At 36.9% G+C, this 21,626-nt stretch overlaps 3 protein-coding genes and 1 non-coding gene across 5 annotated transcripts; 2 read left to right on the plus strand and 2 right to left on the minus strand.

Annotated features, from left to right (window-relative positions):
• The first annotated feature begins 15 nt into the window (after positions 1-15).
• On the plus strand, positions 16-2,451 carry LOC135801343 (uncharacterized). Its single transcript, XM_065314784.1, has 7 exons — positions 16-139; positions 196-325; positions 380-978; positions 1,039-1,258; positions 1,325-1,761; positions 1,826-1,966; positions 2,026-2,451. Exons 1-7 carry the CDS (start codon positions 20-22, stop codon positions 2,371-2,373), a joined length of 1,995 nt encoding a protein of 664 aa, XP_065170856.1. The 5' UTR covers positions 16-19; the 3' UTR covers positions 2,374-2,451.
• On the minus strand, positions 2,351-4,517 carry Uba4 (Ubiquitin-like activating enzyme 4). Of its 2 annotated transcripts, XM_065314800.1 has the most exons (4): positions 3,814-4,007; positions 3,438-3,748; positions 3,081-3,388; positions 2,351-3,021 (listed from the first exon to the last, which is right to left on the minus strand). In XM_065314800.1, exons 1-4 carry the CDS (start codon positions 3,919-3,921, stop codon positions 2,426-2,428), a joined length of 1,323 nt encoding a protein of 440 aa, XP_065170872.1. In that variant the 5' UTR covers positions 3,922-4,007; the 3' UTR covers positions 2,351-2,425. The 2 variants fall into 2 exon arrangements, with proteins under 2 accessions (XP_065170872.1, XP_065170871.1); XM_065314799.1 differs by lacking the exons at positions 3,438-3,748; positions 3,814-4,007 and adding an exon at positions 4,069-4,517.
• A 162-nt stretch (positions 4,518-4,679) lies between these two features.
• LOC135801347 (epoxide hydrolase 4-like) lies at positions 4,680-6,724 on the minus strand. The gene is made up of 3 exons (XM_065314801.1): positions 6,567-6,724; positions 5,997-6,462; positions 4,680-5,937 (listed from the first exon to the last, which is right to left on the minus strand). The coding sequence occupies exons 2-3, from the start codon at positions 6,204-6,206 to the stop codon at positions 4,945-4,947; spliced, it is 1,203 nt and encodes a 400-aa protein (XP_065170873.1). The 5' UTR covers positions 6,207-6,462; positions 6,567-6,724; the 3' UTR covers positions 4,680-4,944.
• Positions 6,725-6,870: 146 nt separating this feature from the next.
• TRNAL-AAG (transfer RNA leucine (anticodon AAG)) lies at positions 6,871-6,952 on the plus strand. The gene has a single exon. It is a non-coding gene; the product is annotated as a tRNA-Leu (tRNA).
• Positions 6,953-21,626: the final 14,674 nt, after the last annotated feature.

The following is a 21,626-nucleotide window of genomic DNA, read 5'->3' on the forward strand; positions in this document are numbered from 1 at the left end:
TGTCAGATCATCGTACACGATGCTTAAGACGGATAACAAGTACAAATCGCTGCGCCAGCGCGCTTTGAAGTTTCGTGAAGAGAAGCAGGCTTTAGCTGCGCGCAAAAGCGTTCGGAAGGCGAAGAAGTCTTTGTTTCTTGTAAATATTTATTTATATAATTGTATATCATCTTAAGTTGATATTAATATTCGCAGGGATCTCGCCTAACAGTCTATTCCAAACCGGTAGTGACACCCAGCGATGTCAGCTTTATCTTGCTCAATCTGCATTTCACTTTTCGTATCCTCTGTGGCTTTGTGGATCATACACTTGATAAAGGACCCAGTAGAGATTACTGTACTGTACAATGAAGAGAATTTTATTATTTTGGTGTTTCAGTGATAGTTGCGCTCGTCTTCACGTTGAGTAATCTGCTGGTGTGTACTGCTCTGGGATATCTCTACGGATTTCTTGGCAAATATGGCGAGCGTTCGTTCATCAACATATGGGAAATGGTGCCTATACTACAAGGTATTTCTGTCTCTCTGGGCCTCTTCGAATGCCTCAAAATGATCGAAAGCACTCTGCTGTTATCATCAAGCTTGTTGATGCTCTTTGGTGGTTACTACACAGAAGAATACATGCTCAAGATCGCGCCTCCAAAGGTGAAAGCGACTTGCGATAGAAATCAATCCGTTATATTCGCCAGTGGAGTCGATTACGGAATATCACGCGTTTTGCATGACATTGTGGGTTTAAAAGCCGAGGAAATTGTTTATGAATTGTATCTTCCACGAGTGTATGTTGTCGTTGGTATTTGGGTAGTAATGTTGGTAACACGCCTTATAAGAGCTGAGAAACTGCATAGGTTTTTCACGCGCATGGTGCCGATTATGTTTATGTGTATTATTTCGGCAATGGTTCTGACAGCGTTTATCTGTGCTGACGACTATGAACAAAACTACAGTTATGGCAAGAATGGTAATCTGCAGATTAAAGTACGATATGTATAACACTTCGTTTCACGCTGATTTTGTGATACCAACAAATATTTTCAGGATTATCTGCACTTGATCGCATTTTCTGTCAGCGAGTATCTGCCCTCGCATTATATAACGATAGGATATTTAAGCGATCGCCTCTTAAGCAGGACTCAAATTGTAACTAACACCTTGGTAACTGCTTTAGCTGGATGTGGGTTAAGCTACGTACTTGTATTCTTCATGCAAGATTATGCTCGGGCGATCGGTGGAGATTTTAATTGCCTTACATCAACGGGTAACTGTTATATTAATGAATCTAATTATGCATAAGAATCCTATTTTATTCTGGTTGAATTTATAGGCTTGCACTTCTTCCTGGTTGTCATCCCGTACTCAATCGTGTACCGTAGTCAGAAAGTGGCAATTGTCCTGATTCCAATCTACATAGTAACCATTTGTGCGAAAGTCCTGTGTTTTATCACCACCTCACACCAGCTGTTGATTTGGGCTCTCGCGCATTGGAAGCTGTGGATATATCGCTTCCGAAACATTTTCTCCATTGTGACTATATTGATCCTAGGAGCATGTACTGCTGGTTGCAGCGTCACCTCAATCAATCTAGTTATGGTGCAAATGCATTATGGCGCATTTTATCACATAACCATGATACTTTTCTTACTAACAATTGCCGGGATAGGGATTTACGGCATGCAACGTCTAAACGGCGATCATCAGTTTATGTTCGAGTGTGAATATCCACACTCTGCCTGGCTGAAATTCCTTCTTATGTTTGGACTGGTAATTTTAATCTCACATAACCTTTAAAATAACTATCCTAACCACAATTATATTTCTCCGGCAGGAATTGCTGTTGTTATATGTTATATGCATCGTACATGATTATAAACAAATTATAATGCTGGAGAGAGGAATTCTTTTCTCGTTGGTTGTTTTGTTAGCACCGCTGTTTCTCGGTGTGATCAAAACTTTTCTCTTGCAAAAGGTAGCAATCATTTAATTAATTTCATCTATATAATACTCTATTGAACTTTTCTGCACTAGAAATGTAGTGGAATCATTTTAAACCCACTGACTACTTGGGGTCCGCCGGATGAAGCCAGCCGCGATGAGAGACGACGGCAAAACTTGCGCCAAATGTTCATACGACGTACGCGACGTGAATGCACCCACAATTGTTTATCCCGAAGCAAGTTCCTCGAGGCAGAAGTAAGTGAAGAGCTCCGTTTGCGAGAATTACTACTAGATTCCATTTCTTTCCAATATGATGATGAGAAAGCAGAAAGTCCCAGTGATTCCATCAACACGTCAATAGAAATCACTCTTGGCGCACCGAGTGCAGAAAAAGGAATGTTGGCGACCTTTGAACTTTTGGATAACGACGAAAAATAGATTTTATTTCAGCAAAATGTTGACAAATCAAAAAAATAATTAAAAAGTTCAGTTAGTAGACTGGAAATTCCGGATCAATCAGTTTTGCATACGCGTGTAGACCACCTCGAATGTTCAAAAACTTTACCTTCGTCTCTTTAATCTTTTCATTAAACATCAGCACTGCACGCTGAGAATCATTACCTCGACGACAAATCACAAAAACATTCTGTTTACTGAGCGGTTTAAACATTTCCCGTAACTCGATGATGAATCGTTCATCTTTGTTTAGATCTTCATAGGGAACATTAATCGATTCGGGTAAATGACACATTTTAAACTCAAGCTCGGGTCGAACATCAATAATTAACTTATCCTGCAGGGAAGTTAGTGCATTCACATTTACGTTATCTTCTGGTTTCAGCAGAGAAACATTTTCCACCTTATCATCTGCTTTAGCTCCACAAAACTGCTCATAATCAATGTATGTTGTTATTGTAGGTTTTAACCCACAAACAACGCAAGAATCGCTTCTCGGACGCAACTTAACATTACGGAATGTACAATCAGATCCATCAAAAGTCAGTAATCTACCAGACAAGACACCAGCTTGTTTAGTTAAGATTTTTATTGTCTCCAGTGCTTGGAGAACTCCAATTGTGCCAGGAACTGAAAATAATGTATATATTTTAAATATTAATAATATTTATTATAAATTCAAAACTTACTTGGTCCCAGTACACCACTATCACCACAACTATTAACAGTTTGAGGTGGTGGTGGCTGTGGAAAGATACATCTGTAACATGGGCCACCCATGTAATGGTAAACAGTCAACTGTCCTTCCATTTGTAGTGCACTGCCAGATACCAGTGGCAATCCATTGAGTACACATGCATCATTCAGTAAATATCTGGTTGCTACATTATCTGTTCCATCAATGACAACATGATATTTCCTCTTTGCCATTATTTCATTCACAGTTGTTGAGTTAAAATGCTTTTGAATTGGTATGATGTCCACAGCAGTGTTGATACTACAACAATATTTTCAATACAATTATTAAATATACTCATAGCTTATACCTTCGCAAGCGTTCATATGCTGAGTCAACTTTGGCCAAGCCAATAGATCTTTCTGAATGTAAAATTTGTCTATGCAAATTGCTATTTTCAACATCATCATTATCAACAATGGTTACTGAACCTACACCTGCAGCTACTAGATAGTTAGCACAAGGACTACCTAGTCCACCTGCACCAACAATTAAGACTGAAGCATTTTTGAGTAATATTTGGCCTTCCACATTGTGAGAAGGTACAAGAATTTGTCGACTGTATTTCATGACTTCTTTGGTTGTTAGGCCCGCATTGAATTTATTACTATCCTCGGGAGACTAGAATTATTAAGAACTTTTGTATGAATTTTTAAATTTTGAGGTTAGTTTATAGCGGTGCATACAAATCCCTGTTTGAGTTGATACAATTTTAGTTCCATGCCTGATAACTGTTGTTTTAGACTACGAATTTCCTCCTCTAACTTTGTTACTTCTATATCAACATCACCCATTTTAAATAAAGGAAAATATTTTCAAAATCAAAACACAACTAACTTCACGTTTCACCGAGTTCAAATCATAGGTTTAAATGACGGATTTTTGACATTTTTGACATTACAATTTAAGGGCAGAGTCGTATTTAAAAATTTAATATTTACCTTCTGAGATGGTCATACACTGAATTAGCAATTGCTTTTCCAACATCTTCTTCGTTGTGAATGATATGTCCGTGCAAATGAACAGTATTTACATACCCATTATCTACGATTGTTAAATTTCCAACACCCGCCCCAACCAAATACAAGGCACAAACGCACCCCAACGATCCACAACCAACTAAAAGCACTGATTTGCTTTTTAAAAGAACTTGCAGCTTGTGGTTCTGCATTAAAAATATTTGCCGACTGTATCTAGTGATTTCTCTGCTGGTAAGATGTTTGTTATATTTATTTGTGTCCATGTTGCTTTGAATCTCATCGGATACAATTCGTCGTCGTTCCAGAAACATTTTTTCCTTCTCAGCAAGAATTTTGCGCAGATCTTGAATTTCTTTTTCGAGATTCACATGTTTGGATTTGTTTGAGTTTTCTCGCAGGGATTGAGCCATGAGAAGTTGTATACAGAAATTTTGTTCACTTATAAATCTAAATTTTTAAAAGAAATGTCAGTTTGTAAATGATACGTTTGACATTCTAACCTTAATTTTTCAAGTTTGTAAAATTTATGTTTTTGGTTTAAATATGTATTCTTAAATTATTTAAAACGAGTATTAAACAGTGTAAATGTTTATAACTATTAAGTGTACAATAGGTCTATTGGAATCAACTAAACGTAGTAAGTTCACAAACTGTTGTAATATTTAACCTACAAATATTCACCGCACTGGACTAAGAATGTAAGTAAAAGACATTAAAATCCCTGATCACAGCCCAGATTTAGATAAAACATACCCAACATACATTCTCCCACAATGTACGTGAGTAACAAATCGAGAATAATTACTAAGGCTACGCGTTTTCTTGTTTAAATCTCATTTACTTGTCTTTATTCTGTGACGTCAGCCCTAAACTGGTCGGTATACTACCACCGGTTTTCTTCTGAACTGAATCTATAACCGAATTACCATATTTGACAGTGTTTGACACCGCGCCAAAGAAGTGTCCGATCAACCCCTGCGATGGCGATCTATTCTCCACCTGCTTTTCAGCAATGGTGGAGACTTTAAGGAACTTTAAAACCACCTTGTTAAACATCTCCGGGTTCTCCTGGTGCGGAAAGTGTCCAGCACCATCAATAATCTTCACGTGAAACTTCTCGCAATAGTCCGTCGATTGCACCACCCCCTCCAACTTGGCGTATTGGGACTTATTATTGCCCGTCACCAGTAGCGTGGAGGTCTTTATCTGGGCGGAGTCCTCGCTGATCCTGGTAAAGGGGAGGTTTCGGTAATAGTTAATAGGGCCGGTCCAGTCTTCTTTGCGTGAGAATGCGTACTTGTACGCCTCAAGGTAATTGTTTTTCTTGCCGTTGTTCTGCAGATGACTGAAGTGATCATTGATTATATTAATATCTTCTTTCATTGCGTCGATTTCAGGCAAATACGGCAATTGGATGAATTTCAACCATTGTGAATTAAAGTAACTGTGGGTAGAAATAGTCTGCCAGTAGAGATTCGGATGTGGGCATGCTACAGTGACGAATTTTTCGATTAATTCCGGTTCACGATGGACTAAATACCAACCAAGGAGGGCACCCAAGTCATGCCCGATGATTGTACATTTGGTAACACCAAGAGAATGAATGAATTGTTTTAGCTCTTCTAGAATAGCTTCAATTCGGTAGGAGCTACGCTTGACTGGTTTATCGGAATCCCCGAAACCTTTGAGGTCCAAAGCCACGACACGAAAGTGATCGCTTAAAGCGTTGATCTGGGATCTCCAACTGAGCCAACAATCTGGAAATCCATGTAGGAGGACTACTAATGGTTGAGATCTTCCACCGGCTTCAACATAATGGAATTTAATTCCCTAAAATATTTTTTTTTATTAAAAAAACATTTATTTATTTTAATTGTATATAAACTTACTTTAAGTTTAACATATTTGTGTTGTCCTAGTGTAGTATCAACCAAACAACTTGGAGGGTTATCCCGCAGCTCGATGCTGAAGAATCCGGTTGGGTTCCAGGCCCATTTCGTGAAACGTTTCAAGATGATCCATAAACCGAGCACCAGAGCCAAGAATCGGATGCGCATCGAGTCGTAGATGCCTACGTTCACGATGACTGTGTGCGCCATCGTGTTGTTGATCAATGGCGAAAAGGTGCAGGACACTGGGACGTGCAGATTGCCCTAGTCACGATGGCAACGCAACGAACATGCTCGTCAACGCACGCAGAGAACTGACGCATAGGATGATGCGATCCGTAAAGTGACTGCAGTCCAATATGCCGTTTGTTATTACTCTCCAGACAAAGGTCAACACCAGTGATAGCGCAACGCCGATATACCGATAGCGCCAGCCAGTCCCAAAATTTCGTCTCCAGGTTGCCCGCTATAAAAATACGCCGCATTAGAATCATGAATGTATTAATAACTAGACTCAACAACATGAATAGTATTAGTTGGTGCACGTATTGGTTTTGCATATATACATACCAATGATTTGATGGTTATATTAAGTTAGATCCGTGTTACTTAGCGCAGTGAAAAACACAACTAATCGTAATTGATTTATATAATTGTTTTAAATTCACGCGTCTGTTATCGCCACTCGATGAGAGTGCGACGCAAGCATGCCTGCGACGTGTTTGTGTTGCACATTAATCGCGATTACGCATGATTTCGTCTGGGTAGGTAGTTGTTATCGTTATTTCGGAATTAATTAACACCATTTGAATATTATCTATAGTATTGATTACCTGATACTGATATACAGTACGTTTTAACTGCGTGAACAACGGGTAGCGTGGCCGAGCGGTCTAAGGCGCTGGTTTAAGGCACCAGTCTCTTCGGAGGCGTGGGTTCGAATCCCACCGCTGCCAAGAAGTTTTTGTTACATACATTTTTGCCTAACAATTATACAAAATTTTTAGGATAGGAATACATGTGTTCGAAAAACTCTAAAAAACAATTTATTAACGTTTTTTAGTTACAAAAATGTAACGGTTGTAATTATGAGGCATTTTTTTATTATCGCCATGATAGGACAACAGAAAAGAACGTTTATGCCCACCCTAATACTATAAAAGAATTTTCCTAATAGAAAATATTATATATCAATATCTTTTTTGAAATCAATGAAAAAAAAAACATGAAAAATTACTTATATTAATATTTGCTTAAAACATGTGAAAATATTACGTGTGTCAGCAATGTTTTGTTTACTCTCTGAATCTATACATTTCACTATCTTACATCTTTTTCCAAGTCTACTTTACTGATATTTAATACCGCATTGTGCCACTAATGTGCGCCTAAGTGAAACGTGTGAATCTGAAAGACGTAAGATAAGACCGTTCATAGGATTAAAGTATTATGCGTGATTGTGTATGAAATGGTGTGGGACGCACACAAAAACGCACTTTGTGCGCATTGTTTGCCGTAAATTTACCTGAAAATCGGATTATGGGGAAATCTAACCGCATAACGCATTGTGGTCACACTATGAATGAAAAAGAACATCAATGGTTGATAAAAACCCAGCAATTTTTCACATTAGGTATTAGATACTTGTGTCAAATATCAGTGTTTGAGATATTTTTATAATTTGAATAAATCTGTTGATGATTCGTAACATGATAATTTCCTACACTTAAAAGTTTTGTTATGACTACTGGGACATACCTACTCGATTTTGATTACGATTTGACGATTTATTGAACTCAGATGTCGTATGATGATACAAAGTTTAAATTTATTACGTATAGTCCAGTTTAGATTTAGATTTAAATCTATATCAGATTATTATGATACGATTACAATCAAAATCTGAAAAAGGTAATCTTTCTGGAACATATTTGTGGATTGTGACGTTTATTTTCTCTGTCAAATAGAAAAGAATCGGGTTTTGAAAAGTAAATATTTAGTGATGAAGTTACGAAAGCAAAATACCTATTTGAGACATTTTAATCCGGTTTAAAGTTTGTGATTTTTGATAAGTTTTAAGTTGGACATTTGAAAGAATATTTATTTTACAACAGTGATGGAATTCTAATTCTTGTGGAATTTTTATGTTTGTGTGTCTATTAAGACATTATAGAATAAGATATGACGTTTTTTTTTTCTTTTTTAAATTATGAAAGAAAATTAGGATTACCTACCTAGCATGTTTTGTCTTATTGAATAATTTTGGTAAAAAAGGTTTTGTATTGTAGGTAATATATTTTAAATATTAAAAATCAGTTGCGGTATGAAACAAATCTATAATATAAAAATGAATCCCAAAATCTGTAGGAAAGCGCATAACTCAAAAGCGCCTAGACCAGTGGTTCCTAACCTTTTCAAGGTCACTACCCCTGTGAGCAAGTATGGGAATTGAGTTTACCCCTAGCTAATTTAAAATAATTAAAACCACTTAAATTCGAACAAAAATATGTTTATTATGTAAGAAATTGCACGTTTACGAAACTAGTAAAGTAATATATAAATTTATATAATATATAAATAGCGCCGTGCTACAATTTACCGTACTATTATTTTGTTTATTGCTATTTTAATACTATATCGTGCTATCCGTGTTACCCTTCTAGAATCTCCGTTTTACCCCTGCGGGGGTAATTACCCCCAGGTTAGGAACCACTGGCCTAGACCAATTTAGCCAATTCCTTTTTAAAAATGTTCCTTAAAGTCCAAAGATGGTTTATACGGCAAGAAAAATTTGGATAAATGCCGGGAAAACCCTGAAGAGAGCCCTTTTATATAGCATAAAAGTTAGCATTGAGATTCAATCATAGTTATAGTTAAATAGTTGAATCCGAGATGGTGCGCTAAAATTGCGAATCTTATTGATAGAATTGACGCATACTATGTCTAAAACAAGAGAGTAAAAACAAATTACATTTTTATTAAACACTATCGGGACGAAGTCGCGGGCAAAAGCTAGTTACTTATAGATATTTATCACAAAAATGGTTACAAATTAAAAAAAAAAAAATATTAAAATAAGCAAATATTTTCTGCTCCTACAAAATATAAAATTTTAACTTTTGATTTATCTTTCAATAGATTCAATTAAAACTTTAAATTTCTATAGCAATAACACCAAAATATCTAAGAAAAATAACCAAGGCATTATTAGAGTAGGTACTCAAACATAACATAGTTGTAATTTTGTTTGTTAACAAAACTTTAAAAAGACTACTGTTGTAGCATAAAAGAAATAGGCCATGAGTAGGTAAGCGTTAAATTTGAATAGTATTAAAATAAAATACTAAGCACTATTATATTATAGAAGTTGCAGATATTTTTACAACTGCTTCTACTAATAAGTAATTTCTGTTATAAAAATTATTATTTTCGTAATTATTACAATAAGAAGCAGTTAAATAATTGCATTGAGTCAGTGATTGAGCATTACTTACAGTTAAAATTCTGCCTAAACATGAAAATACCAAAATCTGTTTCAAAAGTTTCCCAAATACGTCCGCAACAATTGACAATCGCGTCGCGTTGCGTTTCATTTCGTTTCATTTCAAGAGCACCACTCGACTTTCCTTCAAATCCTCCAACGATAATACGGGGCTGCCAATGTCGGGCGGAGGCGCCTCAGGCGTCGAGTGGCAAAGTCTAGCACCACTCGAGATCTGCCTTCCAAACGACTAAACTCCACATGCAAGTTGTTAGTTCTAGTACAGCATGGAAAGGGGCGCAAAGAAACATAAGCACACACATATCTACAACCATACTAATGTATGAACCACAGAGAAACGCCATTTTCTTTACCACACAAAGCATAAATTTATTATAATTGTACCAGCATATGATGCATTTTAATTCATTCCAATGCGCACACCAATTGATTCATTCTTTGTCCATCAAGCACTGAACACTGAAAAGACAGCGATGCCAGCGCGCGATAAGACGCGCACCCGACGACAATTCGGAACACAAACATTTTGTTAGCAGCCACCAAGCGGGTTGTGCGGCTGCATCATCTCGTGATCATATCTTCGACGTTCGTGATGCGCATGAATGAGAGAAAGGCATTAGCAGCGATCGTATCTTACCCGAAGAGATGTCAAGAGGATGAGTTCGTGCCACCACCTATCATCGTTTTCAATCAGAACGAAACCAAACCGTCACGAATTTATTTACCACCAATTCAATAATAATACTTAATCTAAACGTTGTAATTAACACATCAACACACCGACATGCGTACGCCATGCAATAATCGAAAAGGAAAATAGTGCTGATGACGCATCACCGGCGTTTAACGAGTTTTGTTGTTCAATTTCGCAAACCGGCGACGATTTTTCGACGCGCGACAATTCAATTGTTTTTACGCCGTTGTTTAGGCTTCCCAATTTACGCGCTGGTGAATTGCGTGTTGCATGCGACTATTTCCAGTCATTACTGATCGGGATAGTTTGCGGTTCTTTATTGCAAACTTTCAACTGTAAACCCAACGCTGTAAATTACGATTGTTTTGTTCAAGGCGTATACATCTGCCATCACGAAATAATATCGCGGCTGTTTTTAATATTTCAAATGAAAGTTTCGTCGCAATCGCAGTGTCGTGCCGACAGGACGGGAAAGAGGGTGCTGAGCGTACCGCCCATTCATTCGCGTCGTTGTGGGCAACCCCCTTTACGTTCACGTTACTCATTTTTATTTCAACTGCTTGTGGCGGTGGTGAATTTTGAGAGATTGCGTCATCGCCCCGTGCAAGCGATGCGCGAATGTAGTTCCTTGTTTCGCCCCCGTTTCTAATTTGCGAGAGTACCAAGTTCTTTGTGCATTGTTTCCTCTCGTACCTACCTACAACCTAGCACCGCGTTTACAGTTCATTATTATTCAGATATTCTTCGCGCTGACAATAACAACAAAAAAAAACAGTAGCTGTGCGGCTTGCACAGACGCATGCAGAAGCCGAAACACTCCACAGTCTTATTGTGCGCTTCGGATTTAATTTGCAAATTGCAGGCATAGGCATGAGTTAGTGTTGGAAATGTGATTTTAATTTAGTTTATAGGTATATATATATATAGCTGGAGCAATTAACTGATGGCGCACAGTGATTTTTCTCGAGATGTCGTTTGATGGACGTGTTTGTAGTGCCCGTGCGCGGCCTGCCGTAATTGTAATTGCACTAATTCGGCGGAGGGCAGGTCGTCGTGGAACTTTTCTAATTTGCGCCGAGTGTCGTCGGTCGGTCGTGCCTCAAGTGGCATGTCAAGAGCATAATCGAAAGAACATCGTCTTGAGTGTGCAATTATTTTGATTGACAACAGTGTTTTAAAGATAATCCACGAGTTTTCGTTGCATTTAGGTTGAAAATCATAGCAATTTAATGGTAAAAACTGTATTTTTATGTTTTTCCAGCTTAAACAACAACAAAATGGCTGCTGGTGCCATCTTCATCATCGCCAACTGTTAAAACTCGAGCGCATTTCCTGCCCACGTTGTTACACCATCAAAACATAATTGTAATAATTATCACGGGCGTTTGCACAGCGGATTAGTGCAACCTGCTGTGCTATCTACAACTATGTGAGTATTATGGTGGATGCGACTTGGCTCGTTAGCGAACGCTTCGTGTTGGAAGCATTTGTGTGCGCTCACTCCTCATCTATATAATCACGGCTGGCGTGGTGTATTTTAGTGTTTTATACGATGCTTTGTTGCCCGGGAGAAAATTACTACCAACAGCGCTGATATAAGTGCTCCAATCCAAACATTATATTTTAAAGATGCCCAGATTGAAGTGAGACCCAGCCAACCGGTAGCCATTCAACAATCAACGCAGTATTAGGGTTTTCTGCTCGCTCATCATCGTTAATTATTGATTTCGTTGTTCACATCTGCAGATCACAACATTTACTATGAGCTGAAGTTGAATAAAACTTTTTCTCATAAATTTGGTTGGATGCCGAATAGTATTGAGCTGAACGGAAGCCCATTTGCACACGTGACGGCAATGCGAGACGAGCGCCCATTACGCATTCTCTTGTGATGATGGCGGTGGCGGCGGCGGCGGCGGTGGCGTCCGATCAAAACCGTCGTCAGTTTCCATTTACACGACGGGGTCCGACTGAATAAATCGTTCGGACGCGCGGCGAATTTGCATCGGGGACGCGCTGGCGAGCCGGCATTAATATTCAATGGACGTGCACGTCGTCGCCGAGGACGACAAGGACTCATTGGAGCCGGGGCGATGCGCTCGGACGAATACGCGCCGACAATAACGATGAATGTTGGACAAATTTGCGTTTGAGCACGCAGGCCGAATATGAATATCGGGCCAATGGATGAGCTGGATTAAAATGGATCTACTGTCAATGCGGCAGCGGCCGAAATCGCGAATAATAGATTTGGGAAAATTTTACCAATTTTGCCAATTAGGTAGATAACCAACAATACAAAAAAATATATTTTTATAAAGAATCATGTTTTGAGCATGTTTTGAAGGCATAAAAACTTGAAAAATTATGAAAATAGCTTTAAATGTTGCAATAATATTGGTATCTACTAAAAATTTAATTCTATCGAACAAAATTACTTAACTACAATTAGTAATATTAATAAAAATGCCGTTTTTATTTATTTAAGCAGTTTTAAATTTGTTTTTCAAGTTTTACTTCTAATTTTTTAGTTTTCCACGATTTTTAGACACAAATAGTACTTTAGACACGGCCGTGACTAAAGTACTTTAGTGACGGGTTTTAGTCACGGGCTGGAGCTTGCTAAACCATAGAAATTACCATCCAAAATTAACTAAACAACTATAAATTCACTATTTAAATGCATTCATAAGCTTAAAAAACAAAACAAAAATTCGATTCACGATCCATCTTCATAATGACGTTTTAAAAAACGCATTTAGCATGCTCATAATTCACTTACCATTAATTCCTCACTGTGAAAATCTAATCAATCTCATTGTCGCCCCGACGCCGATTTGGTGCGTGCAATGGCGGCGCAATCGGCACCCCTCACATTTCTATTTTGCTAACGGTAATAATATCACACGCTCAATATACGAACGCGCACACCCCACGTCGAAAAAGTTATCATTGCATCATGTCAAGTACTCGCACATCAACAAGCCCTCCGTGCCATTCCCCGTGCTGCTTGTGCGGGTTGTCATTGTGGCGTAACGATGCGAAGTGTAATGTCTCTGCTCGCGCGGAAACGTATTGGATACGGCTGCGAAACATATTCGGGTAACGATTGCACGCTTGTAATGTCATTGACTAACATGAGTAACAACCCTCCAGCTTCGAGTCGAGTTGAACGATATACGAGAGTGCATCAGGGCCGGTTTTATTGAGATTGTTACATTATAGATTTTAGTGTAGTGGATTAATGTGAATACAGCACTGTATGATTTGATATTCTGAATTTATATTAGAGTTTAGACGCGTTCAATACCCTTGGATGGCAGGGTGCCATGTTTAGTCGCTTTTCTTCTCACTGGAAGTTTGCTTTTGCCCTGCGGCATGTTCCTGCTTTTTGAGGAGGACGCGTGTAATATGTAAACGCACCCCCTCGTTACGTGCCGCTGACAATGGTTGGGCAGGGCTGGTGAAACAGTTGGCGACTGTTCCAGCGTTATTAAAACCCACTGAATAATGGAGAATGGAGAATTTCATGTTGGGGTTGGAGTGTTACAAAATGGGGGACCAACTGTCTGAAAATCATTATTAAGGTATCAAAATATAAAAAATTATTTTGTTATTTTATTTCTAATCTATAATATAAAAATGAATCGTAAAATTTGTTGGTAAGCGCATAACTCAACAACGCCTAGACCAATTTGCCAATTCTTTTTAAAATGTTTGTTAAAGTCCAAGGATGGTTTTTACGGTGAGAAAAATTCGAATAATTGCCGGGAAAACCCTAAAACAGCCTTTTTCTATAGGTTAAAAGTTGGCATTGAGATTCAATCATAGTTATAGTTAAATAGTTGAATCCGAGATGGCGCGCTGAAGTGCATTATTAGCAATTTTTTATATAATTAATTTCTTTAAAATAAAATAGCGAATCTTATTGATCGAATTGATACATACTATGTCTAGAACAAAAGAGTAAAAACGAATTACATTTTTATTAAACACTACCGCGGGTAAAAGCTAGTTTCTAATACCTAAATACAAAGTTTAAAAATCTTTTTATTGTTGTCGATGGAAGAAAAGTTTTAACATCTCAACATTATCTTCGAACCAACCGCCGATAATTATCCACTTGAGTTGAGCCCAGTCATTAGGCAGTCATTTATACAAAACGAACGCACGACATCTTCCAACAGAAGCAACACACATTACTTATTCATTATTCTACGCAGATCCGTATTTATTTACTAAATTTACTAAATTAATATTAAAAATAAAGCATTATTTAAGGTAAAATACAAGTACCACTCTGTTGTGAATATTTTTCCAATGTGGTTTAAGCACTCGTGGCTTAAAGTACTTACGCAAACTAAAAGGGAAGGCATTATCTCGCGCACGACGTCAAGGATTACGTGCACGTGTGCGTGGATAGTGTACAAACTGGAATTGGTAGCAACAATCTGATTTACCGACAATCTCCTGTCTTAACACACTATCCCAACGTGCAAACAAGAAAAGAAAACAAACAGCTACACGGGAGCTACACAGCCATCGCATAGACACTTGACACTCTACATACACATGTAAGATACTCGTAGCTTGTATCTTGAAATACATTTCTTTTTCAGGGAGGTGAATGTGAACGATGCGAACGGTAGCCGCCAAGATGCATCATTTGCTTTGTGGTCAGACTTTTGTGTGGCGTCAGCGTTCGACACCACTTGAGACAGGGATGGAATGCACACTCATAGGTTACAATCATACAATGGCTGCTGAAGAGCGCAAGTTAAGATGGATAAAGCAAATGTTATTAAATTCAACTTGAGATGACAGGATAACATGCACTTCAAAATTAAAAAAAAAAAAAAATTCTAATCATAAAAGTTTAAAATTTAATTTTTGTTGAATATGGAATTTAATGGGTTTTACTGGTGAAATGTATAAATTTGGTGTTATATGAGAACATAATGAAATTAGTATTCATGTTACATTTTGGTTAGGAGCACAATAGTGATCCGGAAAGCTGCACGTCGTTCATAATAGCGGTATAATTCACACATTATTACAATTTAATATGAATGACAGCAACATGACACTGTTTCTTTTATTCCTGTGGTATGCTTATTCCTATTCCTTTACAAATTGTATCCGCATACAATGTGTTACTTTCCTTCTTTTTTTTTCTATAAAGAAATCTGTAGTGTAATAATATCATAACCTATCATGTTTAATATTTTAAAATGTTAAAATTTAGCATATTTGGACCATTTTATATGTTTTGATTTTTAGAGCCACATATAAACTGTCAATAAAAATTAAGTAGCGGAAAAGTAACTCACAAGGCTTACCAACAAAATGATATTTTTGGTTTAAGTAAAAATTATATTTATACCCCTCAAATTTCAATTTAAAAATTGTGTTTTGGTCCAAATTAAGAAACCGGTTTCCTAAATTGGACCATGCTTTTAAACGGCAATTGATACAATAGTAAATTTTAGATTTAGAACTAATACAAGCACATTTTGTATAAACCAAAGTGCGGCATTTCATACACAGGATCATTTCGAAGATTTGTGCTCGTCCACAAGCTTTTCTAGGAGGTCGAAAAAAATGATATACGTTTTCCCTGTTAAAACCCGGTGCCTGTCTTCGGTCCAACTTGGGCAACTTGAAGAATTTATATTTAATGATCAACGACAATCTTAATATAACATAACCTCTCAAAATTAATACTATGTAAATATTTCAAATTTTAAAAATTATTTTGGTTTCTTTGTATGATTTTCTTCTCCATTTTATAAAGAACTGATTTTGGTTTAATTTTCTTCTCCATTTTATGAGTTGTGTTGGAGGGTTTGGTAACATGTATATCCAGGAGCATATGCATGTCGATGACGTGCGAGGTGTGCATTATACGAGCGCGTCGCGACGCTCGTTTGCAGCGCGAGGGTGCGACACGAGGGGTGAATATGTAATGTGGCCATCACCCTCCCGAAAGACACGGGGAGCCAATCAGTCTGGCGGACCCGCCCTTGACTCTCTCGCTGTGCGTGTGCTTAGAGCGTTGCAAGAGGGTGCTGCTAAAAAAGGAGCCCCATGCATGCAGTATTTTGTTATGTAATGTGTTGTTCGGATGACAGACGCACAATGGAGAGGAAAATTTATACATGGTGTCGCGTAAAAATAAATGTTTGGTGTTAACATTTGTTTTATTTATTTATGTTTATATTATTTGTTTATTGTAAGTGAAAGAATTGTTTTTTTTATATTTAATCAGATTTTTGTGTATTCTGGAGTCATAAATGATTTGGTATACCTACATATTTTTAAATGCAAAACTGTTATTAACGGGTCTTAAAACTTATCATAGCAGCAAATATTGCATTCAGACAGTATTAAATTGTAGTTGGTTTTTATGACTCTGAATAAAGTTTCTATTGAATGACATCTGTTCAATTTTGACTTGAGTTGTTATAGTAAATACTTTTGATTTAGAAATATTCTGTATTACCTATGTGATCCATATTCACCTTGTTGTTAAAGTTACCAGTGTTATTTTCACGTCAAATGCCAGAATCTTAGATAAAGATTTTCTCTTCCACAAATTGTCCATTTTTTAAAGTCAAATAAACCACTAGGATATTTTAGAATAGTTCCTCATTCTTTCTAATTTGGCAATTCTTCTTTTACCGATGTAAACTCTTGTGCTCCTTTTGCTCTGTCCCGATTTCACTTAGAAATTCATTATTTTAATGTTATCCATAATTAAGCAATCATTTTCTATGCTTGCCAAATTTTTTAGGATATTCTTTATTTGCATGATCCTACCTACCTACTCGTAGTTGTTCGATGACTTATAGCTTGTTATTTGGCAAAAATATATCAGTCTGTGTTTTTATTGTTTCCTGAGTGTCCAATTTGTTATAGATTTCTTGGTTTGACTGGAGCCTTTAGTAATTTTTGTTCACCGTTAGCAATTTATGCCCCGTATAGGTATTGTCTTGCGGCACATGGATTCGACACCATATTGGTATCGGTAGGTAGGTATATAGGTAAATGACTGGCCTAATAACGGAACATAAATGTTTGATTTTAGCATTAATTTATAAGATTTGTTATAAGTAGGTAAGTACTAAAGGTAGGTAAATATAAATATATAATTTGCAATTTTTTATTAAGAATTAAAATTTAATCTCTCAGATTTCCGTTTTAACAATCCTATCTTATAGAAAATAGTCCGTAGATAAAAACGCTGAGATGCGTTCTTAATTATCTCTTTTAGTTTCCGAGATATTCGTGATTGAATAAAATTGGCAAAAATTGAAAAATGTCACTTTTTAGAAATTTTAGTGGCGTTTTTTGACCTTTTACTGTTAGATATATAATTACTTTATATTTTTATCTGATAGAGAATTTTTCAATCTTTCATAATTAGCAATTTTTTGGTTGCTATCGCTTTTAGTTTAAGAGATATTAATTATCGAAAATCGTCGATAAAAATTATCAAGCACCCCCCCTTTGCAATTTTTTCTTAAGAAAGTAATGTTTTATCAGTAATGTTTGATTTTAGCATTGATTTATAAGATTTGTTATAATTAGTTTGTAGATATTTTACCAATATAGGTAGGTAGGTACCTAGTACCTACCTATAGGGGAAAGTAGCCATATTTGGACCATTTTTATATTTTTTGATTTATAGAGCCACATATAAACTCTCAATAAAAATTAAGTAGCGAAAAAGTAACTCACAAGGCTTACCTACAAAATGATATTTTTGATTTAAGTAAAAATTATATTTATACCCCTGAAATTTCAATTTAAAAAAATTGTGTTTTTGGTCCAAATTAAGAAACCGGTTTCCTAAATTGGACCGCGCGGTTTCCTAAATTAGACCATGCTTTTTTAACGGCAATTGACACAATAGTAAATTTTAGTTTTAGCACTAACACAAGCACATTTTGTTTAAACCAAAGTGCGGCATTTCATACACTGGATCATTTCGAAGAGTTGTGCTCGTCCACAAGCTTTTCTAGGAGGTCCAAAAAATGATATACGTTTTCCCTGTTAAAACCCCGGTGCCTGTCTTCGGTCCAACTTGGGCAACTTGAAGAATTTATATATAATGATCAACAACAATCTTAATATAACAAAACCTCTCCAAATTAATACTATAAATTATAGATAAATAAATAAGCTTTCTGATGATATAATAATAATTGTGTAATCTAACGTTTAAACAGCTTGACAGCTTATGCACTTACGTCGTTATAATAGATTTGATAATCAAGAATATACAAAGTTGTTGTCACGACCAAAGCACGCGGCAAGTTTTAATTCAAATAGTTGCATCAATTGTTTATAAATACGAGTAAAACAAGGGGCCTGTCTATTTTTGCAAAAACTTCAACAGTTCGCGGATATCGTGGTGGTCCAACTTAGGCGCTGGTCCAATTTAGGCTACCTTCCCCCTATATCGTGCGTAGAATATTTCAGGTGCTCAAACTTTTATTTCCTAAGCGTCATTGCTGAACCATTTTTACAAATCACTTCCCCGAAGTTGGTACTTGACGCTTTCTACGACTAGAATTGTCATTGTTTGTTTAGGTTATAGTCATTGGTAAATGCCTAATAATAATTTTTATTTTTCGTTTCAATTGATTTATTGTTTTGCTACTAAGTAGCTACACATTACTTCCTGCGGAAGTGCTATATATTTTTTTTGTAAACTAGCTATATTATTTGATAGGTTGCTGTTGAGTTTTAAAAAGATGATGAAAATGTTAGCATTAAATATTAGGCGAATTTATTATATTTCATTTATTTCCTGATTTGCGTAAATTTTACCAGTGGTAATACCATTACTAATACGATATCGTGTTCAAATTTTATGTAGATTTATAGGATTTTTTCCATTTTATTGCATGCGACCTTTTGCTAATCTATCTATTGCGCTATATTTTCTACTACTTCTACTTCTATAATACTACCAGCATTAACCAATTTACCAATGCTTTTAATGTTCAAAGTGCTACCAAAGGGCTATGCATGGAAGTTTAAAGTTTTTTAAACAAAGTATTTGATATTAGGGGAAGGTTGGCCAAGTCGTACCTCTAAAATACAATTGGCCCTAGATTGAAAGTTTTGCATCATAATGTCAGTTTTTCGACATATTTACCTGCTTTAGTTAATATAGATTTAATTCGTATGAGAAAAATTAATCAGAAATGTTTATATTTTTGTAAAACATCGATTTAACAAAAATGTGTGAACGGTACGACTTAACAAACCGGTACCCTAAGTCGTACCTTCGATACCCTAAGTCGTACCTATGCCAAAAAAATATCAAAATCAGAATATATATTAGTTTAATAATAATGTATTTATTTGCAAGGTATTTTATACTCGTTTGGACACCCCAACACATTTGTCATGCATCCAAATTTTGCATTTGAGGCACTGAATCATACTATCTTCCCTATTCTCATCACGCTAGTAAAGTATCTTCGGCGCGCAACCGTAGCGCCGCCTAGTGGCGCAGCTGAAACCTTGAGTCCCATATGTTTTATAGGTACGACTTAAAAACGCAAAGGGGTACGAGTTAGCAAACATGTGCTTCCCGCTTAAAACAACCTTAAACAATATATCAGAAGGATTATTTAACAAAATCCATGTAGAAAACAATACATGGATAGATGTATAACCAATATTTAACATGCAACACATATTTAGTGGTGTTTTACTGACCACCAATGCTTTCAAGCTCCACGAGAAATTGGATGAGCACGAGGAGCAAAACTATTTTTGCGCATAACTTCTCAATACTGATTCGGCGGGAACTGATTAAAGAATATGCTTCTAGTATGATTTCATGCTGTCCGAATACAGCATTTTAAGTTGCATAAAGTGCCTTCAAGATAGAGAAAAGACCGAGGTACGACTTACGTGACGGTACGACTTAAGCGACTTTCCCCTACCTACATCTGATGGGTATGTGGGCAATTTCGTATCGGTACCTGGGCGGTACATCATAGAATACCAGTCTAAATCGTACTGTTGCATAGTTTTTGAAGAAACGTTTATATCACAATAATTAATAATAAAAAAAATTAAGACTCATATTAGGTACATAGCAACGTCAATAGCCAATAAATAGTTATAAATCATAATGTCTGCTAAAATTTTTATTAAAGCCCACGAAAACAGCATTTGAAGTTATTTGGTAGGCAAGCGTATAGCAATTGACCCTATAGGATGAACTAACTGCGATATTACCTACCTACTATCTATTTTTACTTTCTCTGAAAACTGTATCAAATAATATTTTGATCATCCTCTTGTGTGTTCCCTAAATATCCGAAATGCACAAAAATGCCCGGCCGACACGCAGTGTTATAATATCTGAAAATATCTCGTTATGACAGCTGACTCAGCACAAACAACACCTCGTTGAGAGGTGCCCAGGAGGCGCCCGCAAGCATGCACACACCTACCTACATTCAAGGAACAAAAGTTAAAATCACGTCCTCTTGTTAGCTGACAAAGCACTTGTCTCGTTGTCTCCCGGCAACGCGACATTAGTCGTCGCCATGATGGCTTTCGCAAAACTCGAAAATTTCAGCTTTTGTCTCGCAGCGCCACCAAAAGTAGCACCACTTAGATATACGCAGAGAAAAGTGATCCTCATCCACATCCTACAACTGTACGAAGATATAATTCCAGTAAAAGTAGTAGTAGTAGTAGTGCGACATCATGATTGCGTGACGTAGTAGTTCAGAGCTATTATCGTGATATGGGCGACGCTTCATTTCCACTAATTAAGGTTACGTTGATTGAACGACTAGGAGGTTATAATGAGCACATTTCGACGTTACCACATACAAAGTCATCCAATAAGAAACACAACAAAAACAAATTACAACAAAATAAAATTTTATATTTTTTAAAAATTAAATCAAAGGTTTTAATGATTTTTTGGTGTGAAAACTGTGTTTTTTATCGAACACTCAATATTGAGAAGTAGTAGATAGGTAGGCTCCTGGTAGTCACGCGTAGCTTCCTTCCCGTGGGATCAAATTAGAACCGTCTCTCGTTTTCCCGTCCTCAATACACCTCTCTGCCTGTGTGAGATGCTTGGCAGCGAGATGAAATTCGCTTCAATCTCGCCTCGCGCGCAGCATCTCTCGGGTTTTATTCAATCGATGCCTGCTCGAGTGTACGCGCGCACACAGAAGCACCAGCAGAAGCTCCAGCACGATAATAAGATATCTCTTATTATCCGTTTGGATATATCTGACAGGCCGCGAGTTGAGAGTGCTACGCGCTTGGAATAGAGTAGTGCGGTGATAAAGAGTCTGCCAGTGAGGAGGGGCAGCAAGAGAAGGCCGAGCGGCCATTACTCACTACCCCCACTCCAACTGAATAATCCGTGGGGCAATGTGCGCAA

This window comes from Atheta coriaria, unplaced genomic scaffold (genome assembly GCF_025399875.1).
Source record: "Atheta coriaria isolate IRGN ID8LTWV9N9 unplaced genomic scaffold, Caltech_Dcor_3.1 hic_scaffold_10_pilon, whole genome shotgun sequence".
NCBI classification, from domain to species: Eukaryota; Metazoa; Arthropoda; class Insecta; order Coleoptera; family Staphylinidae; genus Dalotia; species Dalotia coriaria.